At 34.8% G+C, this 24,988-nt stretch overlaps 1 protein-coding gene across 50 annotated transcripts in view; it reads right to left on the bottom strand.

The window, feature by feature from the left end:
- Positions 1-22,527, bottom strand: part of diaph2 (diaphanous-related formin 2) — a 712,207-nt gene extending 689,680 nt beyond the window's left edge. For 29 of the 50 annotated variants that reach the window (XR_012389930.1, XR_012389932.1, XR_012389933.1 and 26 more), the window contains exons 1-2: positions 22,487-22,527; positions 21,573-21,913 (exon numbers count right to left, since the gene is read on the bottom strand). Coding sequence is in view for 47 of the 50 variants with exons in the window: in XM_021481246.3 (XP_021336921.1) it covers positions 21,573-21,659 (87 nt within the window). In the remaining 3 variants the exon portion in view is untranslated. Of the gene's footprint in view, positions 1-21,572; positions 21,914-22,465 lie in introns of all 50 variants that reach the window. The other 21 variants (XM_021481247.3, XM_073922125.1, XM_073922132.1 and 18 more) reach the window with 1 other exon arrangement.
- Positions 22,528-24,988: the final 2,461 nt, after the last annotated feature.

Genomic DNA, 24,988 nt, shown 5'->3' with positions numbered 1-24,988 from the left:
TATTGACCTCAATCACAATTTAGAAAAAACTAAACACACACACACACACACACACACACACCACTTCACAACTCCGCCTTCACTCACTTCCTAACAGATGTGCTTTATCTTTGTGGCTACAGCAGGGATTGGCGTTTATGAGATGAAGCACGCAGGGGGAGAGATGGGTCTCCATATGCCGTACAGAGCGGGATGAGTGTTAACGAGCACAGCTCCATGGAGAAGCTGCCATAAAGCAGAAAGTCCTGCAGGTTTGCTCACTCCATGGTTAATCTGCCAGCCCCCCAGTCCTGTGCTTAACCGGCCATTATAGCACTGCCCCAGGGCTGCAGCCTGCGCAGGGATATTGCAACAGTTGGATTTTGAACAGTTCCGAACGTTGGTGTCATGGGAGTGAATCATCAATAATAATAATACAATAATCTGTAATAACAAAGAACATTAAATGCTTTTAAAAGGGTCATAAAAAGGTTATTATAAAGCCCAAACCAAACTTGCCAGCAAAGACTTTCCCGAAAAGATATTGTTAAAATAATAATGGCCGAATTGGGATTATTGTTTTACAGATCAAACAGCCCGAAGTGGCTTCAGAGTGTAGAAACACGGACGTGCATTTGTTATTGAAAGTAATTAAAATCTTAAAATCTAATTAAAAACCATTTAACAACTTTGGGTAATTGTGTTTCGACTCTAGGGCTGGTCATTAATATTGCACCTCGACAACACATCAGACAGTCAACGGGGCCAAATATTGCATTATGATTTAACGACACACCTTCAGGGCTGCACAACTTTATTAAATTCTTTATCAAAATAAAGCTTTATTCATTACAGAAAAATCCCAAACCCCCACAATAGCAGCCCCCAGCTCTTACATAAAGAGCGACATGAATTGCGGTTGCGCAGGTCAACACATTACACAACTACTTAAGTCCAAGTAAACTCTTAAGTTAGCTAATTGGAAACACTCGAGCAAATAGAACACAGCTTTTGCTTTGGAGAGCTGTGATATAAGGTTTTGACAGCAGAGTTGAGGCATTACGGGTTCCACCACTAGGAGGCACACACCAATCAACACAAACACGTACAGTTGGTCAATCAATGTTTTACTAAAACCATCAGAGAAATTCTCAGCCTCACAAACACGGCCAAAATATTTAAAAGGAGAAAGTAGCTTCTAGCGGACACCATCTGCTATGTTGGACTCGGGAAAACAAGCAAAGAGGATGAGGAGAGCAACAAAAAAAGCTGTTGTAAATGCTTTCTGGCAAATCGGGTTATTTTAATTGGTCTTAATTGTCCTCGAACAATGGCTCGCTTGAACCTACGGTTCTTGGCAAATTTCTGCTTCTTAAGATCTGAGCGTTCAGTGGCCAACAGCTCCTCTTGTTCACACAGGGACGTTTTAATTAAACACAGAGCTAGAATGAGCGCGTCAAACCCCATAATAGACATACACAAATATCAGGCAAGATTTTGCACAGCCAAAATCAAGATATTAAAAGAATGGCTTTATCTCATAAACTTTGGATGGCGATCCCGCAGTAGAGTACAGTAAAGCCCAGATTAAATATCAGCACTGATCTTGTACAGTGGACTGCTCTGCTCATAAAAGCTTTGACAACTATACTACTAAAATCAACACTGATTGTTGGTTGTATTTGCCCATGGAGTGTGAATAGAGGTGAACAGGATGCCAAACAATAGCCTGATGGGAAGAGAGACAAAGGTAATAGCACAAAGGGGTGGTTATGGTACAGCCAGGTAAATAAATCATTTAATGGATTTTTATGGATGTCAGTGGGCCCCAGCAACTATTTTTCAGTATAACTTTTTTGGTAATATGAAATTGTTCATATTTTATTTATCCAGTCTTAATGATATACTGTAATGCCTAATTGTAGTAGTTAAAATTAAAACTACCGATTTAATATTAAAACATGTTATCATATCGATTTTATGCATTCATCTACATGCTATCCATTAGCTCTAATGAAAATAAAATATTTAAAAATTCTGCCATTTATAGTTTATTCATATCTTTTATTTAGCAGCTATAATATTTATCAGTTATAAAGAAAAACGTCAATATAATATAATATTAACTATGATGTTAATGTGCATCTAAATAAATAAAACAAAAATAAATAAATAAATAAATAAATACAAATGAAAATTAAAAACAAAAACATTTACAAAATACACAATTTAAAAATATAAATACAAAAAACAATTAATAATAAAATAACTAATTTAAAAATAAGCTAAGTTAAAAATATTAATGATAAACTAATAATAATAAATAAAAATGTATTCTAAATAAACCTAAAATACACAGCCTCCTGGCTTGCTGCTTTAATACACCTCAAGGTTGTTTAAGTCAAAGCTTTCATTCATTCATTTACATTAGATGCACAACTCAGGTCGATGTGTAATATTTCTGTACTAAAAGCTCACTTAAGCGAAAATGGCCATGGAAAGCACTAATTCAATCTCCCTTCTTGCTTTAAACATTAACATTAACATGCCAAAATGCACACTCAGCCATGATGTTATCTGCAACTCATATTAGCCAATATCAATTTGACAAACGGCTATCCATCCATTTTCCAAGGGAAAGCAGCAGCACAACACATAGTTTGCAGAGGTTGGCGCTGAGACAGCCCTGCTGGGGAGTCTGGGGTGATGCCAGACGTGCCTGTTCACCATTTCAGCAGAGACAGCGCAGCAGGCCTCATAGATCTGTGTATGCAATTGTAAAGTACATCAGTTTTGCACTGAGGCAAAGTGGGAACATCCAGCAGAAGGGGTGGCCGGCTCTTTGACTTCATTTTCAATCCATGGCTTATCTGAGTGTAGCCAGATAAGGCAGGCCCTGCAGATGTAATCTGTCTAATGATATACAGACTTAAGCTCTTTCCGGTGTTTGGCTTTCCGTGGTTCTCCCCCAAACAGAGAGAAGGCCTGTGTCAATTCGCTCTTTGACTTCAGGAGGAGAAACGGTGATGTCATCTGTGTGCAACTCAGATACTGTACATGTGAAATAACAAGCCACCATTAAATATTGATTTTGCTTGTCCTTCAAGTTTAGGCCAAAGTCCCTTTAAAGGACTTGTTCACCCAAAAAAGAAAATTACCTCATATTTTATTCTTCCTTATGTAGTTATGAGTTACTTTCTTTTTTCTGTTGAACAACAAAAGAAGACATTTTGAAGAATGCTGGTTCCTGGCAACCATCAACGTGCATAGTAGGAGTACGAGAAAATGTACTATGGAAGTCAATGGGCCACAGCAACTACTATTTTTCAGAATATCTTTTTTTGTAATATGATAGAGTGACCTTCCCCAACAAGTCCAAAGACATGTGGTACAGGTCAATTGGGTAACTAAAATTGTCTGTAGTGTATGAGTGTGAATGAGTGTGTATGGATGTTTCCCAGTGATGGGTTGCAGCTAGAAGGGCATCTGCTGCATAAAACATATGCTGGAAAAGTGGTTCATTCCACTGTGGCAACCCCAGATTAATAAAGGGACCAAGCCAAAAAGAAAATGAATGACTGATAGAGTAACTATGCGTTTACAAGTTTGGGTTTAAATTAGTTTTTAAGTCATTCATTTTCAGCAATAAGCTCCGGTGAAAGCCGGGTGTCGCATTGGCATCCAATGATTAACCGATTGCACTATTAACTGTGCTTTAATTTGTCATGGTTAATTAATTGCAAAAGCTTCTCAGCACTGTTTCAACAAAGTAATGCTAACTGTGCGCTAGTTTAAATTTCAGACCTTGTACAAAGAGGGTAATACCCACGCACACTGTTTTAATTATGGCTGAGGCTACTAAGGGCCAGTCACATATCCCGTCTTTAGTGCATTCAAGTTCGTTATTTCCAATAGACACATGGCTTGCGCATGCATATTGGGAGCGCTCAAGCTTTCCAGGGGCACTTAGTTGAAAGAACGCCATGAGTCACGTGACGAACTGACATTTGTTGTCTTCTAAAGGAAAATACTTAGCTAATATGTAGATTTACATCAGACAAATACATTTTTATTCTTATTTTTATTTATTTATTCATTGTTCTGTCATTTATTTTACTTCTAAATGATTAGTTATGTTTAAATGGCGAAAACCTTTCGCTTATATTTAAGTCCAAAGAGAAATGGACTAATGTTTGTTTGTTTGTTTGTTTTTTATTATTATTTTGTGCTGATTTATTTGGTTACTGAGAAGCAATAAATAACACTTTAAAACACGAAGTCTTCATGTGAATTTTCTAAACTAGTAGTGTTTTGAAATTAATAAATGTATAATAATCGTGATAACCAAGAAACCATGAATATTTCTCAAAATATAATTGTACAACCAAAATCTTTAATCGTTGTGAGCGTGAAGGAAAGTTGAAATCAGGTCAACTTCATGGTAATGACCTATGACGTGGTTTAGCATCACATCCTGAGAGTCCATCAAAGTGTTTTTTTTTTTTTTTCTTGAGTTGAACGTTTTTTGTTGTTGTCAATGGTACTGCCTGCTTTTAAGAACCTGCAGCAAAGCGAGGTGCTAAATTGTTGTTTTACGGTCAACGCTAAGAACGTTTTTTTCAGGCATTGCAAGTTGAAAAATGCAGCACTCAACTATCAGTTTCACCCATCAGTGTCACCATCAGTGTCACCATCAGTGTCACCATCAGTGTCCACAGGGGCGGAACTATGCCACGCAACTCTCACCACCACAACAAAAACTTGTAATGGCAATTGACTGAAAAAAAACTCAGTGCTGCATAAACACTCACAGCAGAGCGCTTTTTTGAACAGCACTTGCATTGCTGCAGCGAAAAGATGATTTAATGGACATGCAGCCTACTTGTGGAAAAAATATCCACCTAAAACATAAATGTACTTCCTCAATGTCATGAATTCATAGTTAAGCAGTTTTAGCTCTAGCTTCCTGTATTGATAACACACTCATGACACTAGAAAAGTTTGGACACACTAGGACAGAATTAGTTTCTTTAAAAAAAAAAAAAACTTTTTGATCTGAAAAGCAAGAATAGTTCACTCAAAAAATAACAGTCCTTATACCCTCAGGTCAGTCCAATCTACACATTTACTTTTCAAAGGAACACAGAGAAGCAGAACTCTTTGAAGGAATCTTTATGCAGCTTTTTCAGTACAGAGAAACTCCATCTGTCAAACTCACAAAAAAAGTCAGTGTCATATGTTATACATATTACATAACTAGACTTCACATATGTACATTGATGGCTATGTCAGATGGGTTTTGACCTCCACAATCAAAACATCTAAGAGGGCCTCAGTCTGCTTTGGCTTGCTCAACAAGGGCTTTAAATCTTTAAGACAAGATTATGGATTATGAAAAATAAATGAACCAAAGATTGTTTTTATTACTATTTTATGGAAAAAGAGGGATTCCATGAGGCTTTGAATTACAAGATTTGCAAAAAGAATTTATTTCCTGCTTTTGTTAAACTATAGTCATGATAAAAATAGATAATACATAATATGGAAATGGAAAAAAAACATCATAATATTTTTTGGCAATGTCGCTTAGTCAGAACCTATTTAGGTAACAATCCCACCATCAACCAGTGACTTATTATATGCCAATTATTAAAATATTAGACATTTATTTGTAAGTATGAAGTGCATTTTTTGCATGATTGTATTCTATTTCCATCCTCATACATACCTAAACCCAACTACTACCTTAAAAACTATTAATAAGCAGCAAATTATTTTATTTTAAATTATTAGTTTGAGCTAAAAATCATAGTTAATTGCGAAAATGTTACCATAAAATAAAAAGGAGTCACTGAAACTTGAAATACCCCCAGACATTTTGTAATATTTCAGTCAATTATTTGTAAACAATTTGTATGTTTGTGGTTGTAAAATGATGACAATTAAATGTCGATGTTAATGTCACATGAGATTTAGGTAAAACTTCAAACACTTTCAGTAAGTGCTAGGCTGATAAAATGGTATCTGTATTTATTGCCCGAACACATTGTCAATAACGCTAAAAAAAGTGTTTGGTATAAAGTTTCAGTATGAAGCGCTATAGCTTTATTAAAATGTGTCTGTGGAGTGCACCTCTTGGAAGGAATGTCAATAAGCGTAGGGTTATTTTCAATCGAGGCGCATATTATTGTAAATACAATTTTAAAAAGGATGTCGCCAGTGTGGCTTTTTGGTTTCTTTTCTTGTGCATCTCAGCCACCAGAACCCTATCTGAAATGATTGTAGCATAGAGGTATTGTAGTCATTCAGCTTCACAATTTGTGATGTTGCAATGTGTATTTGAATAATGATGTTGGTTTCTTTATTCAGAAAAAAATCCAAACATTCCTAAATGGATTGTAAAAAATATTTAATAATTGATACTGAATGGTATTAAATATTATATTTTTGCTGTATTGCCCAGCCCTATGATGAGCTTTGACTTGTAATAAATAATTTAATTTACATTTATATTTCAGATTTATGATTAAATACACACTTTCAACAGTTTACAAATTCTGCAGATCCCTCACAAAAATCCAGGAGTTCACAAAACACTGATTGGGGAAGCCCCAAACTCCAGCATTAACCATGACTTGTGCTGTAGACTTCACCCCGTATATTTCCCAACTCAATAGAAAAAGACTGCAAGTTCTCATAAATGATGTCAGAGCAGTTTAACAGGTCTCATCATCAGAGATAATGTAATTGTTTCTGGTGTGCCTTGTGGCTTGAGCTTAGTTTTAATTTAGAAATGTGCAGAGTGACTAAAGCTGAATAGACTCTAGAGATAAAAGATAACTTTGCAGCCGAAACAAGGACTTCATTATGTGCAGAGTTGTCCTCTCTCACCACATCACACGACCAACCAAGGTCACCCTTTTTGTGTCACGAGAACCTGTCAACAATTTTTGTGCAAATCACTAACTATTCTGAAGCCTGTAGCACAATGAACTTGTTGAACCAACCAGCAAAACTCATGAGAAACACTGATATTTTAACATTAACCATCAGACATAATAAACAATGGAAATCTCAGTGGTGCTTTGGAAAGTCCAAAGAAAAAAAAAAGCAAAACCTACCATTAACCCTGGGCAAGTGTGGTTTGATGAATGCACAAATAATTACATGTGGGAGGAAGTTAATCATATTCAGTGTTAATATAATAGTATTAAAAGAACAATATTACTTTTAGATTGCAGTAAATTACTGATTGAAAACAGCAGGTTAAATTAAAGGATTTGATAATTTGACGAAGAGTGAGCCTGAGCTCAAGGGCCATTTACACGATAAAGTTTTCAGCAAAAAATGTAAAACTTTGTGCATTTTGGCTGTTTGTTTATACGACAAATGTTTTTTGTGACTGAATATGTGGTTGAGTTGTTGTTTAAGTGTTTTCTACATGTGGATTTTAATGTGCTTTTACACCTATAGATTGATTGTTTTGTTCTGTAACAGAGATAAGAAGTGTTACAATGTTGCTTTTTGTTCTTGGTGTGGTTTGCTTACACACGGCAAAGTTTCTAAACGAACCCAAATAGTTCAAAAAGTCAAGTGCGATTAAACCCCTTGGTCAGAGTTTGGTTTATTTTCAACTTCCATAAGTCGCTATTTTAATTATGACGATAGAGAAACAAGACATAGCCTCATTTCAATTGTAAGAGCTGTAATATAAATATATTTATTCTATATCAAAAGTTGAGTTAAACAAAATGTTATTGATATATATATTTTTATTAGTTCAATTAGAAAGCATGCTTTTACTCTCATATTCGACAAAAAACACAGTTTTACAAGTAGGAATGATATCTCTACTCGTCAGTCTTTCTTCATATAGCAATATATATGCCTATAACTTATCCATAATACACTGTAAAATAGCATGGTTCATTAGTTAATTTGTTCATTAGCAATTCATATTGCTTCTTAGTACAACCGAACAGTTCTAAAGTTCTTTCAACAGAGCCAAGACCAACTCGTTCAGGCAGATCAGAGTGCGATACAGGGTTCACATACAAACCAGGTTCCGAAACAAATGTCTGTTAAAGCCCCCTGTTTCACATTATCAGCACCAAGCTGCTGACTGCATGTTGTCACTTCCCTTCAGGTGCTATATAATACAGAGTTTTTGGTCATGTTCACAATTTTTTTGCCTGTTCAATTACATGACAACAGCATTTTTGTGACTGAAAATGCATGCATTTAAAAATGCTGCCATTGTCGTTTCCATGCAAACACCTGTGCATTGTGTTTAAGGGGGTTTAGATTAAAGACAACCACAAACAAACACCAGAGTACATGGTAGAGTTGTTGTTTGAGTGTTTTTTAATGTCACTCAAAGTGTCCGCTTGTTCACTTGAGTGCGCACGGCGTATGTGACGTTATCGTGGAGTTTGCGGAGGTTCGCTTTGGGTACACATGATTTTGGCTGGCCGTGCATTTTTTGTGACTCGAGCGAACAGTGTGTGCGGCAATGCGTTTGATTGGAGTTTAATATGAAACACTTTGAAGAGATTTTGTCTTAAACAGTATGACTGTACATAGAGATAACCAGATAATCAATAATTCTTGGCTAGAAATTGCAACAGCCGTGGGAAAGGAGAACATTTTTGTTAAAAGGTTTGGAAAAACATGAGGGATAAGTTTTTAAAAAACAAAAGAGGCCATGGAAAAAGTGAGCCAGGTACACAATCACAGAATGTGTTTTTCCACCAGTCAGGTTTTACACTGATGTATACAATTGTGAATTTAAAACAGTTTAATAGTTACAAAACTATAATTAGGGAACAGATTATTTGTTTGATAACTGGAAAGGAATATTTGAACCTATCGGTTTACAATATACTGATGCCGTTTTTCCAGGCTTTATTGGTGATAATGGTCAGGCATGTTGGACTATTACTGCCTTTTTAGCATAAGAGGACAGAAACTAGCCAGACAGTAATGTGTGAATTGTGGTGTGGGCTAAATCTAAAAAAAAACATGTATTTTTAAGTAAGTGTGCTCTTTTATTTTCTTGCCATAATAAAAAATATATTTGTAGAGCAGACTTGTTGTCATATTCTGTTGTCATTAATATTTTAATAAACATTAGTAGGTAAAACTGTCCGACATATGAACAAAAGCAAGTGATGCATCAAAGTTTGATTTAAAAAAAAAATCTTGAATTGTTATAAAAATCCTTATAATTATTAAAATTGTTTATAAAAACAATAAAAACAATGAGCTTAAAAATACCGAATGATACTAATAATAGGACGTAGTTCCAGAAACTTTCTACTTTTTTGTTTATCCGTTTAATTTTAAGGTCAGCTTCTTTTGACTGCCCCCTGTCATTTTAAAGAATATCACAATGGCGTACGCAGCGATTATAAAAGCTTTGTCTATTTCGCGAGGTGCCAGGCGAAAGTATAAATCCAGTTTCAAACACACACAACATAATCTGCATACACATCAACACTGAGCCACCGATGGCACAACAACACTTCCAGTGTTGGGGAAAGTTACTTCTGAAAGTAAAGCACTACAAAATTGAGTTACTGTAGAATAATGTTATCTTCGAAAAACTTTATGACCCCAGAGCTCTACATGCCGTATGTGCAGATTAATGAAAGTTTAAAGCAATGCATTTGCTACTATTGTAGTTTTTGTCTTAAAAAAATTTTAAAAAATAAAAAATAAATAAATAAATAAAAACACTGTCCATTTAGACAATTCTATTTTTCTTTTTTTCCATGTGTTCAAATAAAAGAGAACATTTCTGAATTCAATGCGGCTATAATCATTTTAATTTAACCGATTATTTTTAAAAGCAAATTAACTAAACTAAAAAGTAACTGGCATTATTTTTTTAAGTAACTCAAATATTATTACTTCACTTTGAAAAGCAATGCATTACTTTACTCGTTAGTTAGAAAAGTAATATAGTTAACTCGCGTTACTCTTGATGTGTTACCCCCAACACTGATCTTAACAACTCATTTTAAAAAAGCATTCATATACAGAATATCTCATTTTATTTATGTTAATTGTTTAATTTAATTATCTGTTAGTTTTTTTTATTTACTTATATTTAAAAAAAAAAAGAAATGATCAAAAAAAGACTTTATCTATTGAATACTGCGCAACAGTGATTCATTTTAACCAAGAATGCACCTTAACAAAACAGTCTTAATGTTGTTTCACGGAGCATATTATTAGATTTTTCTATTACGGATAAGGGAAACATTTTACTCTAAAAAATAACATAAAACAATACAACTATTCATAGTGCAACCAACTCAATTTTATTTTCTTGTTAACTTTAATTCTTAACAGACTAGTTATTGTTTCCAAAGTAGTGGCAGCTTTGTTTGTTTGGCACCTGCCTTATTTTGGCTCACAAACGTCAAGGAACCCAATTTGTTTATGTTGCTAGATGCCTTAATGAACAGACCCTTTCTCTATTAATACATCTGCCCTATTCAAACAAAGCTGCACTGTTCACAACATGCAAATAAACAGACTCATTTGAATGAAGTGAATATGTTAACATATTTTTAAAAAGATTCAAAACAGAATCTAACTTTCAAGGGATTTGCCTTTGTGCAGCACAACACAGAAATGACTGATGACTTCCAAATAATGCATCAAATTACCCATTCCGAGAGCTCTGTTGACTTAACATGGGAAAAATCTTTGGTGTGTTAGTTATTTCAGGAGAATCGAGCCAATGTTTGTGCTTCTCTGTAACATGCTGAGATATATTGGTGTGAACAGTTTTTTTATGGACAATACATCCCATGTGATTGATTCAAGACAGAAACCCCCCACGGAAATGACAACATTGAGTATTCTAAGCTCCAATTCAAGTGATGTGGCCGCCATGTTGTCATGTGACAATGTGTGCATTATGAAGAGAGTGTTGGAGGCATTCCAGAAACATCTGTTTGAGAGGGTGATGTCAGAATGGCTGTGCTTCCCCTAGTGCAACTAAAGCACTTCCCCTCTTCACTTCCTGTGAGCCCCGAGACACTCAACATGTGTTCAACTTCCTGCTAGTTTTTCTGCCCCACACCCCCTTTTGAAGTCTAATGGCCAGCTAAAAACACAACCACTGAGGTTGAAAAGTCTGAGACCATATTGTAAATCTAGGAACTACATTTTATAAAACGGAAAATGTTAAAATTAAATGAGGTTAAGCAATATTTACAATCTCACAGCAATTCGTAAATTTCTAACTCAAGTAACTAATTCATATGAATTCCAATGATCTCATTCGTACAATTTAGTATGATTTGCTTATCCCCCAATGATAGTAGGGTTTAGGGGTAGGGTTGGGTGCCATGCCCCCTTTAAAAAATTCATACATTTTTGTGAGACTGAACCCATACTAATTCATACAAATTAGCCATTGAAGTGACAAAAAATAGTTACGTTTCCTCTTGTGAACAGGCTAGGTTAAGTACTAAAACTAAAATAAGCTCAGCTACGTAAATAAATAAAAAAAACTACAATTAAATAAACACATAGCCCAATTACTAATATAATGATATAGGGTAACATGTTTTGTCCTTGTTGCCCGTTTTATGTACTTACAGTAATAACAAATAATTTTCCACAATTACATACAACTAACCACACACCTAACCCTGATTCTAGTGCTCCTACCCATATAGTAAGTCCATGTAATTAATAAATATTGCTCAGTAATTGCACTGCAAGGACACCTTAAATATAAAGTATGATCCTGTTTTCAACCAATATAACAATAAAATTATGGGAATTAAGACACTTGGTTCGCTAAAAAAAACATCTTTGAGTTGTGCAATATCCAATAAGATTTTATCGGATTCTTCACATGTGCTGTTTTTGGAGAATGAGCTTATGAATTCTGGCAGAAGATACAGGGTCCCGTAATGAAAGTATAATAGATATAAACAAACGTTCTTTTGTTCCTTTTTTAATTAAATTGATCAATGAGCAAGTAGGGTAGGACGGTCAAATATTAACATCACTGGATTGGTTGGCATAACAGAGGGCAGTGGTGGACATTGTATTTTATTTATTTATTTTTTTTTAATTATTGATTTTATGGAATCGTATTTATATTAAGATGTATTTTTAGAATTTATTTTCTAATGTATAAGTTATATGTTGTCTTGTTGGTGTCTATGTACAGCAGAACCTTTTTTCTAAAACAAATTCCTCCTACGGGAGACAATAAATTTTGACCTTGACCTGATGACAGCTCATTTTAGTGTTCAAATACATTTTTATTTATAAACAAAACAAATTTATAAGTATTTTTTTTTATACATGGAGATCTATATCTAATATACTGTTTCATAAAACTAGATATACTGAATTATATTTTAATTCTAAACCAGACATATTCAAATGCACAAAAGTTTCAAGTTGTATAACATCCTCAAAAATGTTTTCATTTTTGACCTATATGCACAAGTGTACAATGCTAACCTCACAAGTTTCATAGGCGCAATCACACCTGTAAATTCACACCACGACAATGCATTATTCTATGTGGTTGACAATATTAGGTTAAAGCACAGCCACAGTTGCTTGACACTGCAGATGCAAGACTCATGATCCTTTATCTGCACTATGTAAACCACAAAAACAGATCTGCCTCAGTGAACTTCTCACTTACAGTATGCTGATTTATTCTTGTAGATGTGAAAACATTCAAATGATTCAAATAGTTTCATCTGAATATAGAATAATGCTGCATGTGTGTGTGTGTGTGTGTGTGTGTGTGTGTGTGTGTGTGTGTGTGTGTGTGTGTGTGTGTGTGTGTGTGTGTGTGTGTGTGTGTGTGTGTGACAAAAAAAGTTCAAATTTGCATAGTGGCTGTCGACATGGGACTAAAATGCCCGACCAAGTTTTTAGCATCAGTTTTTTTGTAATAAATCATTCATTTAGTACCATATATACAGATCATAACACTCATTATATGATCAATAAAGATGCATTTAAACAACCTTGACAAGCCACGGCCAAATAAACAGTACGGTCAATATTTTTAACTCAGCCTTGGGAAAGTGGCTGGCCAAAAACCTTCAAAGTCCCAAAAGAGAGTTGTTACAATTGTTCAACGGAAACTAACCACAGCTATACAGATTACGTTTTTTTTTTCACATGAGAAAAAGCAAGTGTTACTTGTAAAGCACACACTTTCTATAAAACACGCCCGAGCAGGTTTAAACAGTCTGGAAAATGAGATTCAGATACACCCAACTATCATGCACTGCAGATTTTTACATGTCTTCATGAGAGCAAAATGGCTCTAAGCTGAGAAATGATTTAAGTATGTTTCACACATTTAATCTGCCCATTCACACCTCTGCCTTGAATAACGCTGATAGAGCCAAGGCCTCAACGCTACCTCTTCCCAATCCAGTTCTGCTTCTCCTTTGTCAAAAAAACAACTAGCCTATCTACGTTTTCAAAGTTATTGGCTTTCAGTGTGAACACAGTGTACATGGCTTCAGTCTTTTACAGTGCGACTACACAAGGACGTGCTGTGCTGATCATCTGCACTAATCTGAGCCCCGTTATGGTATGTTACATAACAGCAGCCAGGCTTATATTCTATTTCAGGCCTTTCATTCATTTGCGAAGGAATTTAATGGAGGTAAACTTCCATTCAATTTGTGCTCAGGAATGCCTTTTGAGGAAACGTGCTGGTATGCGCAAGCTAAAATTCCACTTCCGTGGCTTCATCCTGTAGACTAAGACACAGCTAAAGGACTACTAAGGGCATTCATAGCATAAATGCAAAACCCACATTCTTTTAAACTGAAGTCAACTAACAGAATAACATACTTTGGAGTGTCAGTGTTGCGTAAGAAAGCCGAAAAGAACTGTTGAGAAGTGCCACAACTCTGTTTGTCTTTATTAGTTTCATCAACAGAGGCTGTAGATCAAACTGTGGTTTGATGATGTCATCTCCTCTCCCCTGTAAACAAATGCTGCATTCTTAGCTGTTCCTCTTGCCTATTTTACTCTCCCGGTCTGATCCTAAGGCTGACTGTAAAGATTAGCTCCAGTGCATTACAGAAAACTAACGCTCTGTGATAACGCTCAGCGTGCTCCAGGGGTTATAACCTTTTCTTTAATCCAGCTCAGGACAGATTTATCATAAGACCAGAGATGGCTCTCATTCAAACCAATACACAAATATTCAATGCTGAAATCTATTGGCAATGCATAATTTGCCCACAACTTGTGTCCACCCCCATGGGTAAGCCTGGTTGCAATAAGATCACTTAGGTCTGATGGAGGCTAGTTGGTGCTGTTAAATATTATCAGGCTGCATTACTAGCCATAGCTTATTTTACTCCATTATTAAAAATGTCATTCTATTTAGACACTCTTATTAGGGTTGTGCAGATAGACGATGCCATCGTCCATCGCCGATGGCCTACAAACTTCATGATCCATCGCCCCGCCCCACATTTATATTGATATATAACATTATTTGCATGTCATCTTAATGGCAATAATGGTATTTTCATGAGCTGTGTTAAATATAACATATAGCTGCCGCTTGCATGGCTGACAGCATCGTGAGGATTAAATGAAGGATTATATGGCACCTCTCACGCTTAAAATGTGTAGATTCAGTACCAAACGCTGTTACCTGTAACCCCATCCCACAGACTTTACAGTGAAAGGCTTTAGTCATTTTAATAGTGGACTTGAAGCCACTGGAAGTCTTTTATCCACTCTTGGAAAAGTGTAAATGGTGGATTAACATTCAGCACATGATCACTAATAAGATGTGGCATTATTAGTAACTGTAGGTAAATCAGTCAGTGTTATTTTCATTCTCTCATCTTCAGCGCTTCACATTTTCACTGTTGTAGCTCCTGTCATCTGAAGGCAGAAGGCACTGACTGAGTGATTGACGGCTGATATTAACCAATCATTCGCGTTCAGTTCTAGAGCAGTGAGCCAATAAGAAGAGCACAAAGGCGGAACAAGCATTGCCGGCTTTATTACTTCAGCAAGTTCACATAACAACTGTTTTAATCTGTTCCTGAGCGATGCGTTTGGCGTTTATAGGTGCAAAGATGCATTCTGCATAAATGTCTCTTAAATCTGCGCACGCTGTGAGGATTTTGCAGTGAAAACAATGAAAATGTATGCACTACAGTGAACTCCAACCAAACTCTCGTCTCCTTCACCAGCTGTGGAAAAAGAACAACACAGGTCATTGTGCCTATTTATGCCAGAGTCCAGCGGTAAAAAAACTTTATTTATTTATGGTTTGGTTATGGGTAAAGCAAAGACCATGTAGGTTAGGTAGTGAAAACTGTAGGCTACAATTAATTAATTCGTTATGAATTAATTGATATTTTACAACCACCCTCACCCCCGCCTACCATGATGGCATCGTCCATCGCGAGGTTTCACATTGGACATCGTACGATGCCAAATTGGTCGACATCGCCCAACCCTAACTCTTACTATTAATCAAATATCAAGTCTATCATTATTAGCCACTAAATCTTGCTAATAATTCTGCAACTATACATCTATTTATTCAACAAATACTTTAAATAGATATTAATGAACTGAAAATTAAACTTGGATGAAATAATAAATCTGTAAAATAATATTATAAATGACTATAAATACATTTATAAATAAATCCTGTAATCATACTGTAGCATTTTTTTTCTTTTTACACAAACAAAAATAGCAGAGTATTCATAAACAGGCACTTTGAAAACCCTTTCCTAAATGTATGCATTTTCACATCCCAAAATGTTGTCGTCATGTAAAAGAATAAGCAAAATGAAGAAAAAGTTTCCTGTTTTTGCCAAAAGATATGGGTCTGGATGCAGAGCTGGTGCAGTTGCAAGCTGAGCTGCACACAATGCTTTTAATGCCCAAACCTAAGCCCACCCCTAACCCTACCACTTACAGTGAAGTCACTTGCTACATTAAGTGCATTGTTTCTGACATTGCATGCTGAAATGTGCAGTTTCAGCTTGCAAATTCAAGTCTGCATACAGATACAACTGGAAATTTTGGCTGAAAATGTTTGACTTAAAAACAAAAGGCCATATATGGTTATTTCATGCTTAAACACCTTTTGCAGTCATTAAAACGTTTGTTGTAATTATTATCCATCATACATACTCAACACTGCTACTCCTAAATGATCTCCTTTCCAATTAAATCATACAATACACTACAACCAGATAGATCGCAACTGTAATAAATCCACAAACAAATGTATTCCCTGCAATTTGCCATAATGGGTGTGACAAACTTGTTGCAAAACGGCTAAAAAGACAGAATGGTTTCATACTTCATCAAGTTTCTGTGCAATGACTTCCTATATTTTGCCAAAAGCTATTTCATAACACCAGAAATACTGGACTTCTCGTATGCACACAAAAGTTAAGCAACAGAGAACATGCCTGGCATGAAACAAGCCACAGGGTGTGCAACAGTGAGATCACTAATATAAGAGAGAGTGACATCAGTGTTAAGGGCTGAGTTTAGTAGGCTGGGATGTGTGAGCATGTGAAAACCTCAAACATAAGTACACTGATTCTTAATCTTTCTGACTGTTTGACTTTCCCTTGACTAAGTCAATAATGAAAATACTTTCAATTTAAAATAATTCAAACAAAAAGTTCCTGACTTTATTATAAGAATGAATTTTTTATGAATTACACTTCTTAAAGCATACTAATGACTACTGAGTTTGATTTTGATTGTATTTTGAAACTTTTGTGTGATCTTTAAATATTTAAAAAAAAAACGTAAGTTAGACAGGTATTATAGTATGAATAGCTAACAATAGATAGTCAGCCTAAAAATGTTTGTAAATTTTTCTTTCATGCCAAAAACATTAGATTATTACATAGATCAAGAAGGAAAGATGAGTAAAATCATACTAAATTGCATAAATGAGATTGTACAATTTCATACAAATTAGCCATTAAATCAAAAGGTTACGAATTGCCATGAGATAGCGTTGGTATTATAGGAAATCAAATGTATGCAGCCTTGGTAAGCAACTTATGCACCTTTAAAAAATCTTTATGAATCCAAAGTTTTAAACTACAGTGAATATGAATGACAAAATTTCTAATCACTCTACGTTGTCTATAAGCTATCATATCCTATACATTAGACAGATTTCCCAATGCCACAGCACCCCTAATTCCAAAAAAAAAGTTTCTGTTTAACTTATTTTACAGCTTCTTGCCTTGTAAACAAACATTTCTAGCCATGTTGCAATAACATCATAAATGTGCCCCCAAGCAGTGCAGACCCCCTGGCAGAAAACCGCTGCACCAGCGAACCAAATGTGGGGTGTTTTTAAACCACACCCATTCCACTTATAGAGGCTTGCTAGCCATTTCCTGGGAATAAGAGGATCCAAACACCAACTATAAACAAGTATTACAACACACCCATATGCTCCAACTTTTGAGCAGCCTGGGACCCAGAAAGAAATATGTGTAGTAACATCCCTGCCACACTACTTTCAGCCCACTTTTCCAACTACACACTGGCTATTAGAATGTCCCCAAGGGTTTACATTCCTCAGAGCAAATGGAGCTCATAAATGGATGGATTCCTGCAGCTCCCAGAAGACTGCTGTCAAGAGACTGCTTTCATTATGAAGCTTGGTACGGGACGCGCTCATTTGACTGAAGACGAGTTGTTAAGCAAAGTAACAACACATATGCGGATTACCAAGACTTAGACACTCATTCAGCCAGCTTGATCTGGAACCCTACTGTGATGATAAGCTCTGTCTGAGACCGTACAAGATGACTACATGATCTTCCGATAGCTTTTGAGAAGTCCACAGACAAAAGCACAACTTTTGGGAAGTGAGGCAATCTTGTGAAGTAATTAATACATGCATGAGGAGGCACCTAGAAATAGAACGTTCTACATCCAGTTATCAGCATTACATATTTAGACATTAAAAGCTAAAGAATCCCAGGTCATTACAAGTGGCATAAGCAGACTACCCTGCCTACTATTTACTATATAAATGTGCAATGTCTGAGAATTTGGCAAATTTTGTCTGAACTTGGCATGAGACGATAACCGATTTCAAGGTTTACTGTGGTTTGGAAAAGTCAAGGTTTTAAAACCGCAAAGATTTTCTGTTATACTGTTCCTAAGGTATATGTAAATGTATATGTATATATGTATATATATATATGTATATGTATATGTATATGTTTTTATGTTTTTTTTTGTGTGTGTGTGTGTGTTGTTAAGAAATCTGTGCATTTGAAACAAATGAAGATAGCAGAAGTCAATGATTTTTTTATTTTTTTATTTAGCCTGACATGTTTGCTGTTCCGAAATATTACAAACGTTTCCTAAAATGAAATATACTGTGTTAAATGGCGGAAAGATGTTATTTTTTATTTATTTATTTATTTATTTATTTTTACCCAGACATTTAAAAAGAACTTATTTTAGAGCATTTATCACAATACTGTGATGTCTTTATCCAAGGTTATCATACTGTCAGAAACGTATACCGGCGCATGCCTAAATTGAACACATTAAAAAACAGTGTATGTGTATTACGTTGGACATTGGAAGCATCTGACATTGCAAAGTTTTGTTTAACCAGATTACTTAAATAGCTCTGTTTAATAAGAATTCAGGTACAAAAATGTAAGTCTAATGTAAAGTAGCATTGCATAGACTTCATTGTGTAAATAATTAAGTGAAAAAAAAATTTAAGTTACAAATGGTACAATTTGATGTGCCTGAATGCTTTAAACTCTTGAAATATGCTCACACAGTCACAGGCATTAACAACAGATGTAAATGATAAACTTTTGCTCCATTATGGTAAAAATTTTCTTTGATTTTCCCTCCGGGTCATATATAATCCCAATTCAACATTGCAGATCATGCAATGTGACTATTGCGGATACACATTGTGATATTAATGGTAAAATAATATATTGCGCAGACCTTCTGTGCATAATAAACCTAAAAGTAGTATGTTAAACTTAAAGAAGTAAATGTTCTCCATGTCTGTAAGAATGAATGATATGGTTTATTTACCACAAATTTACAGAGATGCCAAAACTACGCCATCTGATCAGATTTTCTAATTGAATGTCACTTTTTATTTGTTCATTTTATTGTTGAGCTACAAAAAATCTAACTGAAAATCTAATTAAATGCAATGTTGTAAAATAATCAGATTTTTTAATCTACTTTTTTTTTTTTACACAATGCATTGAGAACAAGACACAAGACATCTGCAAACAAATCAAAGCAAAGGCAGGTGCAGTTTGACTAGATTATTCTAGATTGAACCCTATTGTGTTATAATTTTTAATCTTACCTATTTTTTATTGCAATAATTTCACTAAAGTATAAAACCTTACAAATACGACTACATTAGTTTATTTGAGTAGAGAAGTGTTTTCTATTATTTTTTTAATTATCAAGTAAAAACCCATGGCAGCTTTAATTTAATAGAGTTAAGTATATGATGTAACATTTACCCTGTGGCCTTCAATAAAACTTAATTTAGAAGCTTTAATAAATCATAACTCATATTTTGGAACACCTGCTCTAGCTTCTTTGAGTGACTGAACAACTGACTGTATACAAAGCAGTGGTGTAAAGTAACAAATTACAAATACTCAAATTACTTTAATTGAGTAGTTTTAATCAGGAATTGTAGTTGACTGAGTTGTTTTAAAAATTTGCACTTTTACTTTCCCTTGAGTACATTTTTTGTGCTGTATTGATACTTTTATTTTACTATTTTCCTTCAACCTGCAGTCAGACTCAGTACTTTTTTCCCTCGTCTCTGGGGATATGCTAAAGTAGATTAACCAGTCCTGTTATTTTTGTCCAATCAAATCACACATAGAAAGTAAATAGCATCTTACTGAACAACCGCAAGACAATGGTGCTTCTTAAATGCAACAAACCATATGAAAGCATTAAAAGTGTGTAAGATGATGTCTAAAATCTTTACAAGCAATGATCGAGAGACTTTAGACTGCATGTCACTGATGAGAATTAAACAATTAGTAATACACTACAGAATGTTACGTTTACACATCTGTGAACAAACTGCATGTAAATGCATAAGCCGTTCACATCATAATACTCACTGCTCCTGAGTACCTCTAAACGGGCTACTTTTTACTCCTACTTTGAGTAATATTTACAACAGATACTTTTACTTTACTCACATTACATTTTTGGGCAAGTAATGGTACTTTTACTGGAGTATGATTTTTCAGTGTTCTTTCGACCACTGATACACATAGTCTATTATCCTTACAATGAAACTAAATGTTAGGTTTACAGAAATCTTAACTAGAAAAAAACAGATTTTAAGTTTTTAAAATAATATAAAAAGTCTGTGCTGATAGCCCCAAGAACACACAAAAATAAATAAGTAAAACTTATTTTAAAGTGTCCCCAAAATGTATATTTTTGCAAAATCCCCATAAATAAAAGTGATTAAATGTAAAGAAAGAAATGTCATTATTCGTATTTGTTTTTTTTTTTAATTAAACAAATATCAAACTAAGAAATTAAGAGTGCAATAACCTTGTAAAATATTAGATGGATGGAAAAAAGTGAAGTAATCAGTTCTGCACAGGCATGACGTAAGGTTGTAGCGAAAATAGTTTGCTTTATCACACTTGACTAATACCTAACATGCTAGCAAATACCTAACATGCTATAGCAACCAACAAACTGTTCCGTTACCACTGACGCCTTTATATAGTCATTAGATTTCTACAAATCACATGATGCTGCTGCTGATAACCCAGATGACAGACAGCGAACCAACTTTCTTTGCCCTGAGGTCAGTATGTCAACAAACTTTCAAGCTATAAAACTTTCAAAAAGGCATCCAGCATGAACTGAAACAAGCAGTTCCAGTTTCACCTTAAAGACTTCTGGACGCAGCCATCTATGAAGGCTCACAGATATCACTTCTTCAGACCCCCCTGTGTGACTCAGAGTATTTTGACAGCATATTATCATGAGGTTCAGGGTCCTGTGTAATAACACACTGATAGCTTCAACAGCTCCACCAGAGACTGCTGACTGAGCAGGTTAATCTTTGAGTAAAAACATGCTCTATGTTTGAGTAAAACTTTGTTGATAGATAAAAAAATGATCAAAACCTGACAGCTGAAAAGGGGTTAACACTAGGTAGACAAGCCAAACAAACAGGGTTTAAATAAAAAAAGAACAATAACTTTTGACTGGGTCATTGAGTAAAAAAGCCAGCCTATTGTGATCCTCGTGCACTTGTGTAAACAATGACTAACAAGCTGTCACCAAGTTTTACTATGCTGTGTAAATGGCATTAAAATGCAGCAATTTTGTTATGTTAACGTATTCTTACTTCATAATGATAAACATATTTTATTTATATAAATAAATAGATAAAAAACTTGTAGGACAAATATTGTGTTATAACCCATCTAAAGAACAAAATCTCTTACTTTCTGTGACATAAATAAAACACGAAAAGCTGAACTCTCTCAAGATGCAATACATACCAGTTTTTTGTTTTTGCTCTCATCCTCACTGGATTTCTTTTTGGAGGGTTTATTTGGGTCCTCCCCTCCAGCTGCCTGCTGATCCATCTTTGGAAAGAAACTTGACTAAAACAGTAACTTCGCTTGGTATTTCCCACAAGTTTGCAAACGCCTATGAAAAATCACGTTTCTTCAAAAGCCATGCCATCCATGAAGAGAGAAAAAAAGGAGCTTGATCCAAAACTATTCCATACAAGTAAGTTATCCAGTCGACTATGAATGATGTAACCTCTGTGGATGAAGTTGTCCAAAAAACGAGGTGTGGTGAAATTCAGTCCAGTCCAAACCAACTACTCTGAAGTCTGTCAAAAACAAATCAACATGTTGTAAATTACATTTCTAAAGTGTTCTTGTTGAAGTAAACAACAATGTATAACTGAAACATTAAATACACAGCTATATAAACGCTATCAATTCAGAGCTTATGAACTTTTGTCGAATTTATTACATTCATGAAACGGTTTCTCAGTCACATCATAATGCAATATTATCAATTAATAACAAAACGTTCAAAAATTAACGGATTTTCACACTCAAACAGTTATATAGTGACTGTTCTATGTTATAAAGATATTTCAGAGTCTTATTAAAATTTCAAATGAGGTCTTTGAGTTTAATACGATATGACATGATATTTCTAAAATGAAAACATAACTGATTTTATTCAAAGGAGAAATGACCGCTGGTTATCCAGGCGGTTACTTTCACACAGGAAACTGTTATTCCAGCGTCATGAGGCTTAAAGAAAAAGTACACAATAAAGACATGGACTCTAAACACCCTGTCCGCTTACGTGAACATAGCGAATTATTATTAAACATCAAAATAGGCACACAATGATAAAGAAAACTCACAAAATCTCATCCAAGGCTTACCTACACAACCAAACGCGCGAGCCAGGCCCACTATCGACGCCTCCAAATGACCACAAATGGTCACGTGCTGGAAATATTCCGGCAGGGATTGGTCAACTGAACTGTCTTTCAGAGAAAAGAGGCGGAGGACTGCTCACCACAGAGCGATATGTACATGGATTGGCTTTAGTCAATGGAAAGTCTATGTTATATGCATAGCAGAGCAAATCAGTGCCTTAAAGCAGATATCACTATTGTGGTATTTAATGCATTTATGATGCATGTTTTTCTACAGAACTAAAGACCTCCTCAAATATAATAACACAGTAATAAACAGAAGTAAATCAAACAAAGAATAGACACAAACAAAGAAGCTTGCATGCCTATTGTGTAATTCCAAGTGCTTATCGGTTTCATTCTCTGATTTTTTTTTTAAATATTACGTAACAGAAAATTATTTTATTTTTTCCCTGCTTGCATGCAATACTGTGATTTTACATAACAGAGGTACTGTAGTTAATTTAGTAATTTATGTGAAAATATATCAAATGCATGCTTCAAAATATACACTATAAAAGTGAGGTAACACTTTACAATAAGGTGAATTAGTTAATTTTAGCTAATGTATTTACTAACATGTACAAAATGAATATATTTATTGCAGAATATATTTATCGTTGATAAAATTAGTTGATAAAAAAAGCTATTCATTGTTAGTTTTTGTTAACTCAAAGTGCGTTGTACAATGGCCAAGATGGCCGTTTAACAAGCTGCAAATTAAAAAAACACCAGCGAATTTAGAAAAGATCTTCCTTTGACAGCACACATGCTGCAAATTCTCACAATGCAAACACAATAAAAAATGCACTGTATTTTTTAACAAAGCAAACAATTTTTTAAAAATGTGCTGCATTTTCCCACAATGCAAACAGTTTACGAAAACACGCTGTATTTTCTCACAATGCAAACAATTCATGAAAAAGCACTGTATTTTCTGACAATGCAAACAATTTATGACAACACGAAATACTTTTGTATTTTATTAGCCTAAATTACCATAACCTAAATAGCTGGGTCAGTCACGTTTTAGGGTCTCTTCGAAACATTTTTGTTGTGTTTCATGCTATTTTAAAGCATTGTGAAAAAATGCAGCGTTTTCTCCTAAATTGTTTTTGTTGTGAGAAAGTACAGCGCGTTCTTGTAAATTGTGTTGTGAGAAAATGCAGCACGTTTTTATAAATTGTTTGCATTGTCAGAAAATGCAGCTCATATTTGTGAATTGTTTGCGTTGTAAGAAAATGCAGTGCAATTTTGAAAATTGTTTGCGTTGTAAGAAAATGCAGTGCTTTTTTAAAAAAATTTTATCATTTATGTAAATTGTTTGCGTTCAAACAAAATCCAGCTTGTTTTCATAAAATAGTTTTTGTTGTAAGTAAATACAGCTTTTTTCGTAAATTGCTTGCGATGTGAGAAATTGTGTTGTGAGAAAATGCAGCTCGTTTTCGTGAATTATTTGCATTGTGAAAAAATGCAGCGCATTTTTGTGAATTGTTTGTATTGTGAGAAAATGCAGCATATTTTTTAAATTTGTTTGCGTTGTGGGAATAAGCAGCGCATTTTTGTAAATTGTTTGCTTTGTGAGAAAATGCAGCGCGTTTTTGTAAATTTTGTTGTGTTGTGAGAAAATGCAGCACGTTTTTGTAAATTGCTTGCTTTTTGAGAAAATGCAGCACATTTTTTAAAATTGTTTGCTTTTTGAGAAAATGCAGCACATTTTTTAAATTGTTTGCGTTGTGAGAAAATGCACCATGTTTTCGTAAAAAAAATGTGTTGTGAAAAAAAAATGCAGGTCATTTTTGTAAATTGTTTGCGTTGAGAAAATGCAGCATCTTTTCTTAAAGTATGTACTTCTAGTATGTAGTTATCTTCAAGAGCAATCACTTAATGTTCATTGGTTACTACAGCAGGGGAGTTCTCGAGATCTACCTGAGCTCAAACTCCCCTCCCGCCTTGCAACGGGAGGGAACCCTGGGCTCGAGGATCTCATGAGCTCAGGGCTCTCTCCCGGGACAGCATGCCAAACAAGCTTTTATAATTAATCATCAGCTAAGTGTGAACTCTTGAAATTGTTAGCGTTGTGAGAAAATGTAGCACGTTTTCTTAAATTGTTTGCATTGTGGAATAAAATGCAGCTTTTTTGTAAACTGTTTGCGTTATGAGAGAATGCAACGTTTTCGTAAAAAATGTTTGCATTGTGAGAAAATGCAGAATGTTTTATTAATTTGTGTTGTGAGACAATGCACCACGTTTTCGTAAATGGTTTGAGTTGTGAGAAAATGCAGCATGTTTTTTTTTTAAAGGTGTTTGCATTGTGAGGATTTGTATGTGCTGTTAAACAGTTCATCTTTTCTCAATTTGCTGGTGTTTTTTTGTAATTGCATGCGTTTTTTTTAAATTGCAGCACATAAAGCTGTTTCGGCCACCGTGGCATTGACCAATCTTATCAAGCACAACTTTGAATTT

This window comes from Danio rerio, chromosome 14 (assembly GCF_049306965.1).
Source record: "Danio rerio strain Tuebingen ecotype United States chromosome 14, GRCz12tu, whole genome shotgun sequence".
In the NCBI taxonomy this organism is placed as follows: domain Eukaryota; kingdom Metazoa; phylum Chordata; class Actinopteri; order Cypriniformes; family Danionidae; genus Danio; species Danio rerio.
The sequence above is the reverse complement of the archived record's forward strand: the minus strand, read 5'-3'. Positions and strand labels throughout refer to the sequence as shown.